General features: G+C 41.0%; 1 protein-coding gene across 5 annotated transcripts in view; it reads left to right on the top strand.

The window, feature by feature from the left end:
• SLC17A5 (solute carrier family 17 member 5) overlaps positions 1-19,612 on the top strand; it is a 46,242-nt gene that overhangs the window by 23,040 nt on the left and 3,590 nt on the right. For all 5 annotated transcript variants that reach the window (XM_032275503.1, XM_032275501.1, XM_032275505.1 and 2 more), the window contains 4 exons: positions 4,079-4,237; positions 6,133-6,265; positions 8,714-8,861; positions 16,218-16,308. In XM_032275503.1, coding sequence (XP_032131394.1) covers positions 4,079-4,237; positions 6,133-6,265; positions 8,714-8,861; positions 16,218-16,308 — 531 coding nt within the window. The remainder of the gene's footprint in view (positions 1-4,078; positions 4,238-6,132; positions 6,266-8,713; positions 8,862-16,217; positions 16,309-19,612) is intronic.

Below are 19,612 nucleotides of genomic sequence, written 5' to 3' on the forward strand. Positions count from 1 at the left end.
CCCCAGTAACTGGGATCACATGTACACACCGCCATTCCCGGCTAATTTTTTGTATCTTTAGTAGAGCCAGGGTTTCACTGTGTTGGCCAAGCTGGCCTCCAACTCCTGGCCTCAAGTGATCCTCCTGCCTTGGCCTCCCAAAGTGCTGGGATTACAGGTGTGAGCCACCACACCCAGCCACACATACATATTTTCCTTTATCAGCAGTGGTATTTTGGAAGAATGTAGAGCTCTAATAAGAACTTTCAGAACCAGGTGGAGTAACTTTTGCCTGTAATCCCAGCACATTGCTAGGCCTAGGTGGAAGGATCACTTGAGCCCAGGGCTTAGAGACCTGCCTGGGCAACATAGGGAGACCCCATTTCTAAAAAAAAAAATTTTAATTACCCGGTATGGTGGTACATGCCTGTAGTCTTAGCTACTCCAGAGGCTGAGGTTAGAGGATCACTAGAGACCTGGACGTTGAGGCTGTGTTAGCCGTGATTGTGCCACTGCACTGCAGCCTGGGCAACAGAGCAAAACCCTGTCTCAAAAAAAAAAAAAAAAAGCACCAGGCACGGTGGCTCACACCTGTAACCCCAGCACTTTGGGAGGCTGAAGCGGGCAGATTGCCTGAGGTTAGAATTTTGAGACCAGCCTGGCCAACATGGGGAAACCCCATCTCTACAAAAAATACAAACATTGGCCAGGCACGGTGGCTCATCCCTATAATCCCAGCCACTTTGGGAGGCCGAGGCAGGTGGATCACCTGAGATCGGGTGTCGGAGACCAGCCTGACCAGTATAGTGAAACCTCATCTTTTAAAAAATATGTATATGTACAAATATTAGCTGGCATGGTGGCAGTTGCCTGAACTCCCAGCTGCTCAGGAGGCTGAGGTAGGAGAATTGCTTGAACCCAGGAGGTGGAGGCTGCAGTGAGCCAAGATCACGCCACTGCACTTCAGCATACGTGACAGAGCGAGACTCTGTCAAAAAAAAAAAAATGCTTTCATAATTTTTTTATTTTTTGCCAACAATTAGATGTGGTGAAGCCATAGAGAGTATGTGTTTACACTGATTGATTATCGAGATAGTAGTGTGTTAGAAACAATAGCAAGAGAATAATTTAAAGATCCAGAACATCAAAAAAAAAGCTGTTTTGTACCTTCTCAAGTCCAACCTTAACTTGTGTTGTCCAGTATGGTGGCCACTAGCCCCATGTGGCTGTATTTTTAATTTAACTAATTTAATTAAATTTTAAGTAATTTAATTAAAAATTTAGTTCTGGGCCAGGTGCAGTGGCTCACACCTGTAATCTCAGTATTTTGGGAGGCCAAGGAGGGCAGATCATCTGAGGTCAGCAGTTGAAGACCAGCCTGGCTAACATGGTGAAACCCCATCTCTACAAAAATACAAAAATTAGCTGGGTATGATGGTGGGTACCTGTAATCCCAGCTATTCAGGAGGCTGAGGCAGGAGAATTGCTTGAACCTGGGAGACAGAGATTGTAGTGAGCCGAGACCAGGCCACTGCACTCCAGCCTGGGCAACAGAGCAAGACTCAGAAAAAATTCTTCAGTCACACTAGCCATATGACCAGGGTTTTCTTTCATTTCATTTTGTTTTCTTTCCTCATCCTGTTAGAATGACAAGGATTTAATAACCACATGTAACTACTAGTTACCCTGTGGACAGTGTGTATATGGAACATTTCCATCATCATGGAAAGTTTTGTTGGACAGCACCATCTTAAACTCTTGAAGGATTTTGTTTTAATGTCTGCTAGATACTTGGCTCGTTTCTCCTAGTAACATTTGAAAATTCATCTTTAACTTGAAAGCTTTTATAAATGAAGACTTTCCCCCCGAAATAAAACTTGTAATGTGGAAATACTGTAAGCTGATATTACCATTCATACTGGGAGAACAGAAAACTGTTATGTTGTACCTAGGTTACAAATGAACACTAAGCTGTAATACATACATTTCACATTCTTCTTTCTAAGCCTTTAACCCTGTGGCCTTGTATGCATTTGATAAGCCGCTGTTAGCAGCCTGCCATGTGTCGGGCTTCTGTGTTAGACATACAGCTGATCTTGGTTGGGTGATTGTCCAAAAACATCAGATTGTCAAAAATTCAATTGCTATTAATAGGTTGTAAAAATATACCAGTGTGGCTAAAATTAAATATTTCATATTACAGGTTATATTTCCAAGAGGTAGGATATATTCTTCAGAATATATTCAGTTTTCAGACTTCAAATACATTTACACTTGTATCTTTTGGCATAAAAGAATGATTTCCCTTCTTTTGTGGATTTCAAAGCCATATTAAAAGAGCTATGTTCCAAATTCCTTCAAACTCTAAAATTCTCTCTGTCCTGAGCTTTTCAGCTAACAGGGATGAGGGCAGACTTTAAAATCTAATCTCTACAGCAGTGGGTCCCAAAGTTGCTGCACATTGAAATCACCCAGGGATCTTCAAAAACTAGGGATGCATACCTCCCACCCACCCACAACCTATTCAGTTAGTCTAGGGTGTGACCTTGGTCTCAGTGTTTTTAAGGCTCTGCTGGGTGATTCTTATATGCATCAAAGTTTGGGAACCCACTGCTCTACAGAATTACCAGTGAAGCCGTTTAAAACTTAGGTTCCTTGGCACTACACTCAGAGTTTTTTGCTTTACTTGTTTTTGTTTTGTTTATTCAATAGGTCAAGAGTAGAACATAGGCCTGGGCAACAGAGTAAGACTCCATTTCAAAAAAAAAATAGGCCAGGTACAGTGGCTCACGCCTCTAATCCGAATACTTTGGGAGGCCAAGGTGGGCGGATCACCTGAGGTCAGGAGTTGGAGACCAGCCTAAGCTAACATAGTGAAACCCTGTTTCTAATAAAAACACAAAAAATTAGTCAGGCATGGTGGTGCATGCCCATAGTCCCAGCTACTCGGGAGGCTAAGGCAGGAGAATACCACTTGAACTCGGGAGGCAGAGGTTGCAGTGAGCTAAGATCATGCCACTGCACTCCAGCCTGGATGACAGAGCAAGACTGTGTCTCAAAAAAATAATAATAATACAAAATAAATAAATATAAATAAATAAATGCACTTAAACTGTAATATGCTATAATACACTGAGGGCAAAAAAAGCAAGTGAAGATGCCATTTTAACCCCTCTGAATTAGGGGACTTATACAATTTATAATCATCTGACATACTCCAGGGCCAATATATTTGTTAAATATTAATAGAGTGTAGTTTCTTATTTTTAGAATAAAAATGAATAAAAATAGAAATATGTCCTTCCTCATCCCAGAAGATCATTTTGCATACCCCCATGGTGGTTTTACCCTGCTTTAAAGACCACTTCTCCATATGACTGCAACAGAAACCTTCTATTGCCTAGTTCTTATAAATCATTTCAATTGAATAAAGATTGGATAATTAAATATGAATTCTAACAGGACCTTCCTATCTCTTTCCTTTACCCTTATGTCAGCCTCTGAATTATTTGACTATGAAACTGTATTTTAGAAATCAAGAAATCAAGCTGGGTGCAGTGGTTCACACCTGTAATCCCAGCACTTTGGGAGGCTGAGGTGGGCAGATCATTGGAGGTCAGGAGTTCAAGACCAGCCTGACCACCATGGCAAAACCCCGTCTCTACTAAAAATACAAAAATTAGCCAGGCGTAGTGGCACATGCCTGTAATCCCAGCTGCTTAGAAGGCTGAGGCAGGAGAATTACTTGAACCCAGGAGGCGGAGGTTGCAGTAAGCCACGATTGTACCATTGCATTCCAGCCTGGGCAACAAGAGTGAAACTCTGTCTCAAAAAAAAAAAAAAAAGAGAAATCAATACTGCAGGTAACTTCTGACATTCATAAGCAATGTTTAGGGCTGACGTTATAGCTCTACCATTACCTTTTTACTTTATCATGCATTTTTCTATTTAATATTTCAAAGGAGCTGATTTAAAAATTTAGAGCTTACTAATTAAGGTAATATTCTGTATGAATTCTGGATAGAGTTTTAGCTGATATGGTACAGCTCTAAGCATTAACATAGGTATAGCTTATCCTAAGTATTCCTGTTTTTTTCAGCTTTCTTCACAGAAGTCAGTGCCGTGGGTACCCATTTTAAAATCGCTGCCACTCTGGGCTATTGTAGTTGCACACTTTTCATACAACTGGACTTTTTATACTTTATTGACATTATTGCCTACTTATATGAAGGAGATCCTAAGGTTTAATGTTCAAGAGGTAAGAAAAAATAATCATCTGCTTCTTATAATTTTCTTTTATATATATATTTTTTTCTTATATATAATTTTAAGACCATACACAGAATTTGTTTTCATCTATATAAAATTCAGTTATTTTTGCATCCTCCATTTTACTCTGCTGTCCTAAATTTTAGAGATGTCTCCTTTTGGCCTCCACAATTGTTACTTCTTTTCTCAGTGTGTGCTAACTCTTGATTAAGGTATCTTTTGCCAGTTATTCCCTTTAGCAATGAAGATCTTAATAGTCTCTAGTAACATACCAGGATATCAGTTGACAAATTCAAATGGTACCAGTATTCACTTCTAAAAGGGATGGATTCATTGTGAGCAGCCTTATTTTTCCCAGGGTCTTTGTTAACAGAACCTGATTATAATCTACCACATTTCAACTATAAAGTGGAGCTGATTTTTAAAAAAGAAAATAAATAATATACTACGACAGTGATTAATTGCATTCAACTGCACATTACAGGGTTAATTTGGTAATTATTATTTGGGGTAAAACTGAGACCCACAGAAAGATTAAGAATAGCAAATCCGGTGCTCACGCCTATAATCCCAGAACTTTGGGAGGCTGAGGCGGGTGGATCATGAGGTCAAGAGATCAAGACCATCCTGGTCAACATGGTGAAACCCTGTCTCTATTAAAAATACAAAAGTTGGCCGGGCGCGGTGGCTCAAGCCTGTAATCCCAGCACTTTGGGAGGCCGAGGCGGGTGGATCACGAGGTCAAGAGATCAAGACCATCCTGGTCAACATGGTGAAACCCCGTCTCTACTAAAAATACAAAAAAAAAATTAGCTGGGCATGGTGGTGCATGCCTGTAATCCCAGCTACTCAGGAGGCTGAGGCAGGAGAATTGCCTGAACCCAGGAGGCGGAGGTTGCGGTGAGTCGAGATCACGCCATTGCACTCCAGCCTGGGTAACAAGAGCGAAACTCCGTCTCAGAAAAAAAAAAAAAAATACAAAAGTTAGCTGGGCATGGTGGCGCACGCCTGTGGTCCAAACTACTCAGGAGGCTGAGGCAGGAGAATTGCTTGAACCCAGGAGGCGGAGGTTGCAGTGAGCCGAGATCGTGCCGTTGCACTCCAGCCTGGGTAACAAGAACAAAACTCCGTATCAAAAAAAAAAAAAAAAAAAAAAAAAAGAATAGCAAATCCAGCTGGGCACAGTGGCTCACACCTATAATCCCAGCACTTTCAGAGGCGAAGGTGGGCAGATCACTTGAGGTCAGGAGTTCGAGGCCAGCCTGGCCAAACGTGGTGAAATGCCGTCTCTACTAAAAATATAAAAATTAGCCTGGCATGGTGGCAGGTGCTTGTAGTCCTCAATACTCAGGAGGCTGAGGCCAGAGAATCACTAGAACCCAGGAGGCAGAGGTTGCAGTGAGCCAAGACCCCGCCACTGCACTCCAGCCTGGGCAACAGAGCGAGACTGTCAAAAAAAAAAAAGAATGATTCTTTAAGCTGTATGTTTGACTTAACATGGTTTTCTGCATCTGTATTTTATTTTATAGTAAAAAAATATTTTAAAATAAGTAAGTGAGAATGGAAGACGAAAATGTTTAGTAGGGAGAATCCACAGGTTAATAGGAAGGCTTGTCTTCTCCCACAGCCGAAATCCCAAAGAAACTGTCAAGATTACCTGAAGCAGACAGGACTAGGGCAAGCCTTATTTCCTCTGAGACAGACTTAGGGACTGCCTTGGACTGAATCTCATAATCCTTCTGAAAGCCAGACTTATTTACTGTAATTATATAAAAAATTAACAACATACTGCTATGCATTTCCTTTGTTTTCAAGTGGTGGTTGTTGGCTGTGATGAATGTGTATGTTTTGTTTTTTCCTCCTGTATCTTCTTATTCCTTCCAGAATGGGCTTTTATCTTCATTGCCTTATTTGGGCTCTTGGTTATGTATGATCCTGTCTGGTCAAGCTGCTGACAATTTAAGGGCAAAATGGAATTTTTCAACTTTATGTGTTCGCAGAATTTTTAGCCTTATAGGTAAGTGAAGCAAATCAGGTTTGGTTTTAGTTTACAGTTATTTACCATATTTATAGCTATTGGAGACAGGAAAACAAAGTGTGTTTCCCACTTTTAGACACAAGTTAACACAATACTCACTTTTAGACACAGTTAACACAATACTTAACACAAAACACTTCACTCTGATCACCAAAACATTTGTGGGGATTTCTCCCCAGACAGTCAGTCTGCAGCGGACACCAGCTGGATGTCCTATCATTCAATTCTGACACTGTCCAGCTGGCAGTAGCCTCAGATCCTACAGGTTGAGAGCTCAGTTCCACAAGACCACCCCCGTACTTCGGATGCCAACACAAGTCCCACCTTGTGGCGCCTGTTTCTGACTGACCAGCTATAAATCAGGGTTCCCATGACTCTCTCATCAGGTTCAATTAATCTGCTAGAGCATCTCGCAGAACTCAGAGAAACACTTTATTTATGTTTACCTGCTTATTATAAAGGGTATTACAAAAGATATAGACGAACAGCCAGATGGGAAAGCTGCATAGGGCAGCGTATGTGGGACCAAATAGGGAGTTTTCGTGCCCTCTCCTGGAACACCACCCTCCAGGAACTGCCACATCAAAAGTTCATCCCAACTCTGTCCTTTTTAGTTTTTATGGAAACTTCATTAAGTGGCCAAGATTGATTAAATCATTGGCCATTGGTGACTGACTCACCCATCAGCCCCTCTCCCCTCTCTGGAGGTTGGGGATGGTGCTGAAAGTCTCAGACCTCTAATCCAGCCACCATCCTGAAGCTGTATGGGGACCCCCAGCCACCAGTTGTCTCATTAGCATACAAAAGATACTGTTACCACTCCAGAGATTCCAAAAGTTTTAGGAGCTGCGTGTCAAAAACCAGGGCAGAATCCAAATGTATGTTTATTTTTTTAAATCTTTTAATAGAAATGAGGTATTGCTATATTGCCCAATCTGGTCTTGAATTCCTGGCCTCAAATGATCTTCCTGCCTCAGCATCTCAAAATGTTGGGATTACAGACATGAGCCACCACATGGGCCTTTTTTTTTTTTTTTTTTTTGAGACAGGAGCTCGCTGTTAGCCCAGGCTGGAAATCTTGGCTCACTGCAGCCTCAACCTTCTCAGCTTCAGGTGATCCTCCCACCTCAGCCTCCTAAGTAGCTAGGACTACAGGCATGTACCACCATGCCCAGCTAATTTTTGTATTTGTATTAAAGTCAGGGTTTCACCATGTTGTCCAGGCTGGTCTTTAACTCCTGAACTCAAGCAATCTGCCTGCCGTGGCCTCCCAAAGTGCTGGAAATACAGGTGTGAGCCACCACACCCAACCCCAGCCATTTTTTTTTTAATGGGACAGGGTCTCACTTTATTGCCCACATTGGACTTGAACTCCTGACCTCAAGCAATTCTGCTGCTTCAGCCTCCCAAAGTGCTAGGATTACAGGTGTGAGAGCCACCACACCCAGCTCCCCACCATATTTTTTAAATCACAATATCACAACAGTTTAAGACAAAATAAAAATGTTATTAGTCATTTATTTTGTTCATATAACAAAACCCTATGATACATTTAAGTGCATTTCTTCACGTTTCTTTTTGAATCATACATTTTGAGGTTTAATATTCATAATATTCACCTGGCGCAGTGGCTCACACATGTAATTTTAGCACTTTGGGAGGCCGAGGTGGGCAGATCACAAGGTCAGGAGTTTGAGACCAGCCGAACCAACATGATGAAACCCCATCTTTACTAAAAATGTAAAAATTAGCCTGGCATGGTGGCGAGTGCCATTGTAGTTCACTGTAACCTTGAACTTCTGTGCTTAAGCAATCCTCCCACCTCAGCCTCCTGAGCAACCAGGGCTACAGGTGTGCACCACCATGCCTGGCGAATTTTGTTTTTAATATTTCATAGAGACAGGGTCTTGCTGTGTTGCCCAGGATGGCATCAAACTCCTAGCCTCAAGTGATTCTCCCACCTCAGCCTCCCAAAGTGCTGCGATCACAGGTGTGTGCTGCCACACCTGGCCAAGATGGAGTATTTCTCTAACCTCATCCAACAGAGTTTATTATTTAGTTTATCTTCTTTGGTTATATGTATTTTAAATCACATTTTGTGTCAGCTATTGCTTCTCTCTAGAAACATATTTTTAAGTTGTTCACATCTTCTCTAACACCATGGAATTTTAGCTGAGTTTTGGTCACATGTAAATTTAATAACATTGCATAATAAGATTTTCCTTTTATAGTATATTAGTTGTATTATGCCCATGTTTTCCAGCAGTTTTTTTTTTTTTTTGTTTCATGAAATGTGTTAGTCTTCTAGGCAGTATACTGTTTCTACAGTAGGTGGCAGCAATTTCAAATTTCAGATTTATACCATATTAAGGGAGAGCAAATATTAATGCTGGGGCTTTTTTCCCTTTTAAAACTTTTCGACTCTAGGAATGATTGGACCTGCCATATTCTTGGTAGCTGCTGGCTTCATTGGCTGTGATTATTCTTTAGCCGTTGCTTTCCTAACTATATCAACAACACTGGGAGGCTTTTGCTCTTCTGGATTTAGCATCAACCATCTGGATATTGCTCCTTCGTGAGTACTAATATAAAGATTTGCTGTGATTTATTTTAAATTATTATTTTAAAAAATTATAAGTAACATAAAATTGGTTCAGCAGCCATCCAGCCAGAAGAAGGTGGTAAGCCACCCACTCCATTTAATGAATCTGAAAAGTAGCGCTGGGCGCGGTGGCTCACGCCTATAATCCCAGCACTCTGGGAGGCTGAGGCAAGCAGATCACCTGAGGTCAGGAGTTCGAAACCAGCCTGACCAATATGGTGAAACCCTGTCTTTAAAAAGAAAGAAAGAAAGAAAAGTAGCTTAAGATTTATCAGGTTCCTGAAGTTTTGTCAGAATCTCTGGAATCTGATGAGGGCCTCCCAGCCTGCTCTCTTAAACTGTCAATGAAAGAAAATTGGATCATCAGATAAAAATTAGAGCTACTGTCACCGGGTGCAATGTCTCACGCCTGTAATCCCAGCACTTTGGGAGACTAAGGAGGGCAGATCACCTGAGGTTAGGAGTTCAAGACCAGCCTGGCCAACATGATGAAACCCTTTCTCTACTAAAAATACAAAATTAGCCAGGCGGGGTGGCAGGCGACTGTAATCCTAGCTGCTAGGGAGGATGAGACACGAGAATCACTTGAACTTGGGAGGTGGAGGTTACAGTGAGCCATTGCACTCCAGCCTGGGCAACAAGAGTGAAAGTCCATCTCAAAAAAAAAAAATTAGAGCTATTGTCAAGAGATGAAAATAGGTACTGAAGAAAAAAAATTAAAAAACAAATATTCATGGTATCTACCTTACAAGATCATTGTGAGGATTAAATAGAGCACACACACAACCCTTTGCTCATAATGCAATAAATGTATTTGCATATAACACAGTAAATATAATTATTATTTTCTGGCTAACTTTGAGTCAGGTGTGGTGACCAGGGTCACAGATCAATCCAAGTAAAATATTAAAGTGATGATTGGTGTGCTTTCAGAAAAGAAAATGCTGACCACTAAAGAGCCACCACTGGGTCACTAGAGCCAAAATGACAAAACAGTCTAATTTCTCAACATCATTTTTAGCCTGATACAATAAAGAAAATATAGATTTGATATGGATAGTCAGGACTTCAGCCAGGTCTCCTATGATAGATACCCTTTGGACAAGGTAGAGAGACATGAATTGGATGTACAATTAGATAAATTTATCACTACTAAAGTTCAGTATACTAGCATGCTGATTCATGGAACTAGTCATTTGAGAAGCACTGTGCCAGGCACTGTACCAGATGTTGAAGACACAAACATGAAAGTAACATGATTCCTGCGTGCATCTGTGTAAGCATAAGCTGGCCTGAAGGATGATGGGTCATGTCATGAAGTGTATGCTGGACAGGCAGCAGGTGGGATCCTATGCCTCAGCTTTAAGCATCAGGTGGGTGGTTGAACTCTACATCTTAAAGACCCAGTTCCAACCCTGAAATTTTATGAGTCTCATAAGTTAAAAAAGACATTTATCTAGATATCATATGAAGCTAAACAGTTTTAGCAACATAAATGATACAAGCAAATAGTTGTAGCAGTTAGGAGGATGGTAAGCAAGTGCCTTTATGCCTCAGGTAACGAGGGCTGCTGTACTTGCTCTCTGAGACACAGCTATTCAAATGTAAGTAGGTCAGGCACGGGAGATGGCAGTAAGCAGAGAGCACTACTGCACTCCAGCCTAGGCTACAGAGCAAGGCTCAGTCTCAAAAAAGAAGTAAGTTAATCTGATCAAAGTCAAAAATTTTTTCTAATGATTTTTTTAAGATGAAGTTTCACTCTTGTCCAGGCTGGAGTCCAGTGGTAAAATCTCAACTCACTGCAACCTCTGCCTCCCAGGTTCAAGCAATTCTCCTGCCTCAGCCTCCCAAGTAGCTGGGATTATAGGCATGAGCCACCACGCCTGGCTAATTTTGCATTTTTAGTAGAGACAGGTTTTCTCCATGTTGGTCAGGCTAGTCTCAAACTCCTGACCTCAGGTGATCTTGGCCTCCCAAAGTGCTGGGATTACAGGGGTGAGCCACCACACCCAGCCCAAAGTCAAAATTATTAATCTCCGTGTGTGTGTGTATTTTTTTAAACTTTGCAGTTCTAGTTAAAAGGAACGCTCCCTTATATTTTGATTCAGCCCGTCAGATCAGCTTTCTAGTTTTTCTTTTCCAACTGGAATTTCTTGGTTCAAAGCACACCAGTTTTTTCTAGTTCCCAGAGTCTTGGCTACCTATCTTGTTGGGGGTTACATATCTTATGTTTTTCTTAGTAGCTCTTTGTCGTGGTAACAACTAAGTGCCCATTCAGTGTAACACTCTGCTAGTTAGAACAGGAGCACTTGAGGACCATAAACAATTCAACACCAGGGCTTGTGGTGAAAAACCAAGCATAAGAAAATTTATCTTTCCTATGGACTGGGTTCAGTGAGTACTGTTTGTGTTTTTGTTTTTGTTTTTTTTAACAAGATAGCATTGTAGATTATAACATTATAATATTAAGTACTGATTTAGAATCAGACAAATTGGGTGACATTTTATTGTTTTTCTTTATTTATAAAATGAAGTTAATCTGTCTGGGTGCAGTGGCTCATGCCTGTAATCCCAAGACTTTGGAAGGCTAAGACTGGGAGGATCTTTTGGGACTAGCAGTTTGAGACCAGTCTGGGCAATATAGCAAGACCCTGTCTCTAAAAATACAAATAAAATTTTTAAATTAACACAATTAAATGGGCCAGGCATGGTGGCTCATGCCTGTAATCCCAGCAATTTGGGAGGCTGAGGCGGGCAGATCACGAGGTCAGGAGTTCGAGACCAGCCTGACCAACATGGTGAAACCTGGTCTCTACTAAAAATACAAAAAAATTAGCCAGGCGTGGTGGCATGCACCTGTAATCCCAGCTACTCAGGAGGCCGAGGCAAGGGAATTGCTCAGCTCACTGCAACCTCCACCTCTTGGGTTCAAGCGATTCTCCTGCCTCAGACTCCCCAGTAGCTGGGACTATAGGTATGTGCCACAATGCCTGGCTAACTGTTTTATATTTTTAGTAGGGATGGGGTTTCACCATGTTGGTCAGGCTGGTCTCAAACTCCTGACCTCAGGTGATTCACGCGCCTCGGCCTCCCAAAGTGCTGGGATTACAGGCATGAGCCACCATGCCCAGCCTCAAAATAGAGATTTTCTATGGTAATTTTGTTACCCGGATCATAGGAATTAGATAGATTTTCAGCTATTAATTCCAATAGTACTCTAACAGCACAGAATCCAGACTGAGTCCATGCAATCTGTTTTATTCCAAGCAGTCATCAATCTTTCATGGCCAAGTGAAATATAAGTACTTGAATGAATTTCTTGGTGCTGACATTTAGAATTTCACGGCATTCGTCTGCACTTAATATCTGTCACTGGAAATGCTGGCAGCATTGCAGTTGGTTCCTCTTACTGCCAAGGTGTTAATGGTTTAAAAAAAAAAAAAAAAAAAAAGGCAGGCTCTGCCAAGCTTGGTTAATTTAAGATACACTCCCTAAAGGGGATAAGCCAAAAAGATCTGTGCCTCGTGGTTTTGTTATGGTGCTGCGTATGCAAGAGTTTTGAACATAAAAATGTGTGATCTTTATATATAACTGAATTCGTTAAGCAGAATTTTTTATTTAGACATCTTTCCATCCCAAATGGGGAGCAGTTTCAGATAAGTAGTCTACAACTGAGGATCCAAAATTCTAATAGAAATTGGGTTATTCCACATTGACAGTGTGAATTAATAAAATATCAAGCTTCTTTAATTTTGACTGGAATTGTATAATACTACTAATTATCTCACAAAACATTTAAAGCTCTAATTGGACTTTATATATGTCTAAGTGATTTTTATGAAAAAGTAATAAATGCCATTTAGTTGCTTAACTAAGTTTTTTTTTAACTGAACTCCTCTACCACCTTTAAGGTTTTTTTACCAAAAATACTAAATCTAAATCTAAATCTAATGAACCCCCTAGGATCTAGAGTCTAGCCACTATCAGTATACAGGAAATACAGGGGGTATAAGATTACGTGAAATGATACCTGAGAGATACCATCTTCAAAGTCCAGAATTCATGACTATATATAGGACACACATCCAAGTAAAAATACAGCAGTTTTAGGCCAGGCACAGTGGCTCATGCCTGTAACCCCAGCACTTTGGGAGTCCAAGGCAGGCAGATCATGTGAGGTCAGGAGTTCGAGACCAGCCTGACCAACATGGCGAAACCCCATCTCTATTAAAAATATATATATCTACAAAAAATTAGCTGACGAGGTGGCAGGCACCTGCAATCCAGCTACTTGGGAGGCTGAGACAGGAGAATTGGGAGGCTGAGAAAGGAGAATTGTTTGAACTCCGGAACTTGGGAGGTGGAGGTTGCAGTGAGGCACGATTGTGCCACTGCACTCTGCCGGGTGACAGAGCAAGACTCTATCTCAATCAATCAATCAATGGCCGGGCGCAGTGGCACACACCTGTAATCCAAGCACTTTGGGAGGCCAAGATGAGCAGATCACTTGAGATCAGGCGTTCAAGTCCAGCCTGGCCAACATGGTGAAACCTCATCTCGACTAAAATTACAAAAAGTAGCTGGGTGTGGTGGCGGGTACCTGTAGTCGCAGCTACTTGGGAGGCTGAGGCAGGAGAATCGCTTGAACCCAGGAGGCGGAGGTTGCAATGAGCCAAGATCATGCCACTGCACTCCAGCCTTGGTGACAGAGTGAGACTCTGTCTCAAAAAAAAAAAAATTATTAATACACACAACAGTTTGGAATAATAGTACCCCTAGCATGTAATCCAAAATGTTACATTCTGTATTATTCTGTTCATATAAAATTCCTGATCAGGAATTGTCACTCTTTGGAGCAGTGCGCTACAGGAGTTCTAGTCTGTATGGAAAAATCTCCAGTGGTCTGTGCAGTCAGAGCCCCATGGTTCAGTGCATAGGGCCTAGATTAGTGTGAGTCACACAATACCTCTCTTTAGTCAGCATATATTGAATGAGCACACGTGTTGTACTGGGCACTGAATATAATGAAGGGAAATAAAACATGCCTCTTCAATGAGATCATGGAGTCAGAATTAACGAATTTGAATTAGAGGACTTATATCTTAAAACACATAATACTAGCTTAAAGGACAATAAAGATTCTGAGAGGACAGCTTCACTATGAGCTGATCAAGACAGACAGCTTCATGGAAGAAGCACCAAACAAGTGGTTAGGATGGAAGTTGAGTGGAGTTCAGGCAGCAGGTATAGTGTTAGTAAAGAAAGTAGCAGGAATGAACATGACAGATGTGAGCAGCTGGAATGAGAGCTGTCTGGATCTGAAGGAGTGATTGCACAGTGCTAGGAAATAAGGCTGTGTAGATGGACCAAGGCCAGGCCACTGTAAATCAGGCAGAAGATTGCGGTCTTCTGAAAGTAAGAGTTAAACCATCCTAGTAGGTTTTTTGGTAGAGAGGGGTGACCTGACTATTCAGATGAAGGCTTATACAGTTTGAGAGGTAGTTCAACCACATGGAAAATGTCCTTAAAAATGTGTATACCAGTAGGTTCTAGTTCTTGATCAGATGCTAGTGACGTGGTTGTGTTCACTTTGTGAAAATTCAGCAAGCGGTACACTGATGGTTTGTACACTTTTCCATGTGTATTTTACACTCAAATGAATTGTTTTAGTATATCTGATAGAGTGTGAGGGAGCTCACGGTTGACATGTTATATGTATACATCTGTGAACCAATGGATAATAAGGGAAATAATAGGCCAGGCATGGTGGCTCACACCTGTAATCCCAGCACTTTGGGAGGCCAACGTGGGCAGATCACCTGAGGCCAGGAGTTCAAGACCAGCCTGGCCAATATGGCAAAACACCATCTCTACTAAAAATACAAAAAATTAGCTGGGCATGGTGGTGGGTGCCTGTAATCCCAGCTACTCAGGAGGCTGAGGAAGGGAAAATTGCTTGAACCTGAAAGGCGGAGGCTGCAGTAAGTCAAGATCGTGCCCTTGCACTCCAGCCTGGGCAACAGAGAGAGACTCCATCTCAAAAAAAATAAAAAGAAATAAAAATGCATCACTAACTTGCCCAAGGTCACATAGATTGTTAATGGTGGAGCTGAGTCGGGAATCTCAATTTCCTGATAATCAGTTTAATATGACTTTTTAATAGAAAATGATAGGTATTTCATTCCTTTTTATGACGGTACTTACTCAAGATCTTGGCTAAGGTAACATTTCTTATTCTACATACATTCCTTATATAGTAAAGAAATCAATAGGTTATTAGTATTTTCCAAATACAGGCAAAAATTCTGTAAAGATTTGCATGTAGACGTAGAGAGGACTATCCCGTTCCCTATGATTCACTTAAAATAAATCATTGCATTTGAGAAACTTTTTCCAAACTTATTTAAAATGCCCTTTTTATTCATACCCATACACACAATGTAGACCCAACTTGTCTTCTTTTCGGACAGCACACAGTAATTTACCTATAAGCACATGTGTAAGTAATGGAACAAGTAAATTGTATGTTTGATATGATCTCATGTCTATAATAATATACTAAAAATATATAGAGATAGAAAAAAATATTAGGATATTTATGAAAATGTTAATGTTGATTATCTCTATAAGGAAGAATTAAAGGAATTTTATTTCCTTATTGTTTTTCTTTTATTAATTTTCAAAAATTAATTACAATTGAATTTTCAAATCAGGAAAGAAATTCTTTAACCTAAAAAACTTCAGGCTAGACATGTCAAACTGTCTGTATGAAAATGAGATCTCAGAACTTTCTCCTACATCATTATAAAAGGGATTATTTCAACGGCTGTGTTCCTCTATGTAATGTTAAAATGCTACTTAACTATTGAAATGCAGGTTTTTCACCAGCTGAATATGAAATCCCATTTCAATAAGACATTTTATTTAGACATAAAATTTCACAGGAACACAACCTGAGAGCAGAATAGCTGTCTACTGAAGGAAGCGGCCAGGTGCGGTGGCTCACACTTGTAATCCCGGCACTTTGGGAGGCTGAAGCAGGCAGATCACTTGAGGTCAGGAGCTCAAGACCAGCCTGGCCAGCATGGTGAAACCCCAGTTCTACTAAAAATACAAAATTAGCTGAGCATGGTGGTGCATGCCTATAGTCCCAGCTACTTGGGAAGCTAAGGCACACTTGAACCCAGGAGGCAGAGGCTGCAGTGAGCCAAGAACATGCCACTGCACTCCAGCCTGGATGACAGAGTGAGACTCTGTCTCAAAGAGAAAAGAAAGAAGCTGTTTAAATGTATAACACAATAATAAACTTCTATGAAAATGTTTCTACAGGTATGCTGGTATCCTCCTGGGCATCACAAATACATTTGCCACTATTCCAGGAATGGTTGGGCCTGTCATTGCTAAAAGTTTGACCCCTGAGGTAAGTAGATAATTTACTTGTAAACTGAAAGGGTTTTGGAACTGCACATCTGAGTCAAAGTTCAGTGTATTTTCATTAAGAGTAAAATTATAAATGTTTTTATGAAATTCTTTATAGCAACAAAAAAATAAATGCCTTACTAGATGAGAAAGTATATTTTCGAAGAACACTTTTTAGATTTTAGACAAAACAGTAGAACTAAGTCAAATGAAGATCTTGCGGCTGAAACTACACCAGTAGTTAAAGTTGTGATATTATACCAGACAAGTAATTTTTGTCTTTGATTTGAACAAATAAAAAGTGGCAATGTAAAATTATTTAAAAAGTGAGCCCATGAAGGTGAGGTATCAGGAAATCATGTGAGAATTAATGAGGAAAAGTTGAAATAACCAAGAATGTTTAGAGGGCCAGAAAACTCAGGAAGACATAAAAGGTGTCTGCATATATTTGAAGGGCTACTAAATGTTAAGATGGAGACTTATTCTCAGCAGATCCACAAAGACAGATTGAGAGAAGTTATGAGGAGACATTAGGAAGATTCTTTGTTCAAAGCTGTTCCTTTATGGAATGAGCCACCTTAAGGGTTAGTAACCCCTGAAACAAGCAAACACTTATTCAACAGGCATTTCTTAGGTGCTTATTAATATGCTAGATATATGGCCGGGTGAGGTGGCTCATGCCTGTAATCCCAGCATTTTTGGAGGCTAAGGCAGGCGGCAGATCACCCCAGGTCAGGAGTTTGAGGCCAGCTTGGCTAACATGGTGAAACCCCATTTCTACTAAAAATATAAAAAATTAGCCAGGCTGGTGGCACGTGCCTGCAATCCCAGCTACTCAGGAGGCTGAGGCAGGAGAATCGCTTGAACCTGGGAGGTGGAGGTTGCAGTAAGCTGAGATCACACCATAGCACTCCAACCTGGGCAACAAGAGCGAAACTCCAGCTCAAAAAATAAATAAATAACATGCTAGATACTGAGGACTGAAAAACAAAACAGCAAGCTGCTTCTACATTTAAGAAACTTACCATTTGGAAATTTTCTGTAATCAAATTGTTAAAGTACAGTGTGACATGTGCTGCAGGAAAAATGTGTGTGGGGAGTGCTTGGTAAGTGAGGAGGGAATAGCCTCTCTGTTCCTGGGGAAGGAGCCCACAAGAGTGAGCCAGGTGGTGTGGTAGGCTGGGCACACCAGCCTGTGCAAGAGCACCAAGCCCTTATGGGGATGGTGGGCCCAGGGTTGGTAGCCCTGAAACTGAAAGGCAACACAGGCCAGATCTGTAAGCAGAGCATTTTGTTTTTGTTTTTGTTTTTTGGCACTAAGTCTTGCTCTGCCGCCCAGGCTGGAGTGCAATGGCACCATCTCGGCTCACTACAACCTCCGCCTCCTGGGTTCAAGCAATTCTCCTGCCTCAGCCTTCCATACAGAGCATATTTAAAGGGTCGCCTTCACTATGTAAGAAATAAAAATAAATTGCCAGGCACAGAGGCTTATGCCTGTAACCTCAGCACTTTGGGAGCCGAGATGGGCAGATCACCTGAGGTCAGGAGTTCGAGACCAGCCTGGCCAACATGGTGAAACCCCATTGGGTTTCTACTAAAAATACAAAAAATTAGCTGGGCATGGTGACTTGAGCCTATAATCCCAGCTACTTGGAAGGCTGAGGCAAGAGAATCACTTGAACTTAAGAGGTGGAGTTTGCAGTGAGCCAAGATTATACCATTGTACTCCAGCCTGGGCGAAAAGAGTGAAGCTCTGTCTCAAAAAATAAATAAATAAATAAATAAAAATGACCTCAAAGGCCCCTTTCAACTTTAATTTTCTACCATTCAAAAAAAGGTATGTATATAAGATATTCTTTAAGAGGCTAACTCAAGCCTCTAGAAGAGGTAATTTTCTGTTTTGTCTCTGTGATCAAATTAACACCATGTATAATCCTTAAAATTTCAGGACACACTTACAGACTTTACCAAATATACTGATTTCATACATACATGTGTTCCCACAGATAGTGTACCTGTTTCTTCTCCACATCCACCATTTCTAATTCCTTAAGTGACATAGTACCTCCATGTTACTATTTTCTTTCACTTAATAAAAAGGAACATTGTAGAAATGTTTTTTCTAATTATATTTTTAGGTATGTGGGAGGCTGAGGCAGGAGAATCATTTGAACCTAGGAGGCTGGTCTCAATATAGACACATCCAAAATGTTTAACCTTGTCCTTATGGAGCAGGGTGGCAACACCAGAACCTAAATCAGCATACTACCATGTGTTCATTTCACTTACTAATAATGCCAGCACTTCTGCTAGGGAAATATGGATTCCTGAAGCAAAGTCTTCTATGTTTACAAGGGGGAACTGAGCTCGATTTGGGATATGTTATAGCATTTGTTTAATGCTATTAAAAGAATATCACTGTTTAGCTGGGTGTGGTTCGAATCTGTCCCAGCTACTTAGGAGGCTGAGGCAGGAGGATGCATGAGCCCAGGGGTTTGAACCTGCAGTGAGCTATGATCATGTCTCTGCACTCTAGCCTGGGTGACAGCGGGAGACCCTGTCTCAAAAAAATAAATAAAACTTACTTTATATTATTTATTTATTTTCGAGATGGAGTTACACTCTGTTGCCCAGGCTAGAGTACAGTGGTGCAGTCTCAGCTCCACCTCCCAAGTTCAAGCAATTCTCCTGCCTCAGCCTCTCGAGCAGCTGGGACTATAGGCTAATTTTTGTTTTTGTTTTTGTTTTTGTTTTTGTTTTTGTTTTGAGATGGAGTCTCACTCTGTTGTGCAGGCTGGAATGTAGTGGCATGATCTCGGCTCACTGTAACCTTCACCTCCTGGGCTCAAATGATTCTCCTGCCTCAGCCTCCCACATACCTAAAAATATAAAAATAAGTGTGCCACCATACCCGGCTAATTTTTGTATTTTTAGTAGAGACGGGGTTTCACCATGTTGGCCAGGCTGGTCTCAAACTCCTGACCTCAAGTGATCCGCCTGCCTCAGCCTCCTAAAGTGCTGGAATTGCAGGTGTTAGCAACCATGCCCAGCCTGTACTTTCTTACTTTATGGAATAGGCACTGCCTCAAAAACTTTATGGAGTGAGTCAGCATATAAATAAATAATGCAATAATTAAAATTCAAAGTGTGTCTGAGGTTCAACATTGTTATAAACAAAACAGTATTCTCTAAAAACTGGTAGAATTTTTGTTAAAAAACAAACCAGGAGCTGTGTGAGACTTCTAGTACAATGATTGATTTTAAGTTCACTCATTGCCTTCAGATAACACTGAAGTATTCTTTTA

This window comes from Sapajus apella, unplaced genomic scaffold, assembly GCF_009761245.1.
Source record: "Sapajus apella isolate SASKATOON/1434 unplaced genomic scaffold, GSC_monkey_1.0 scaffold6, whole genome shotgun sequence".
In the NCBI taxonomy this organism is placed as follows: Eukaryota; Metazoa; Chordata; class Mammalia; order Primates; family Cebidae; genus Sapajus; species Sapajus apella.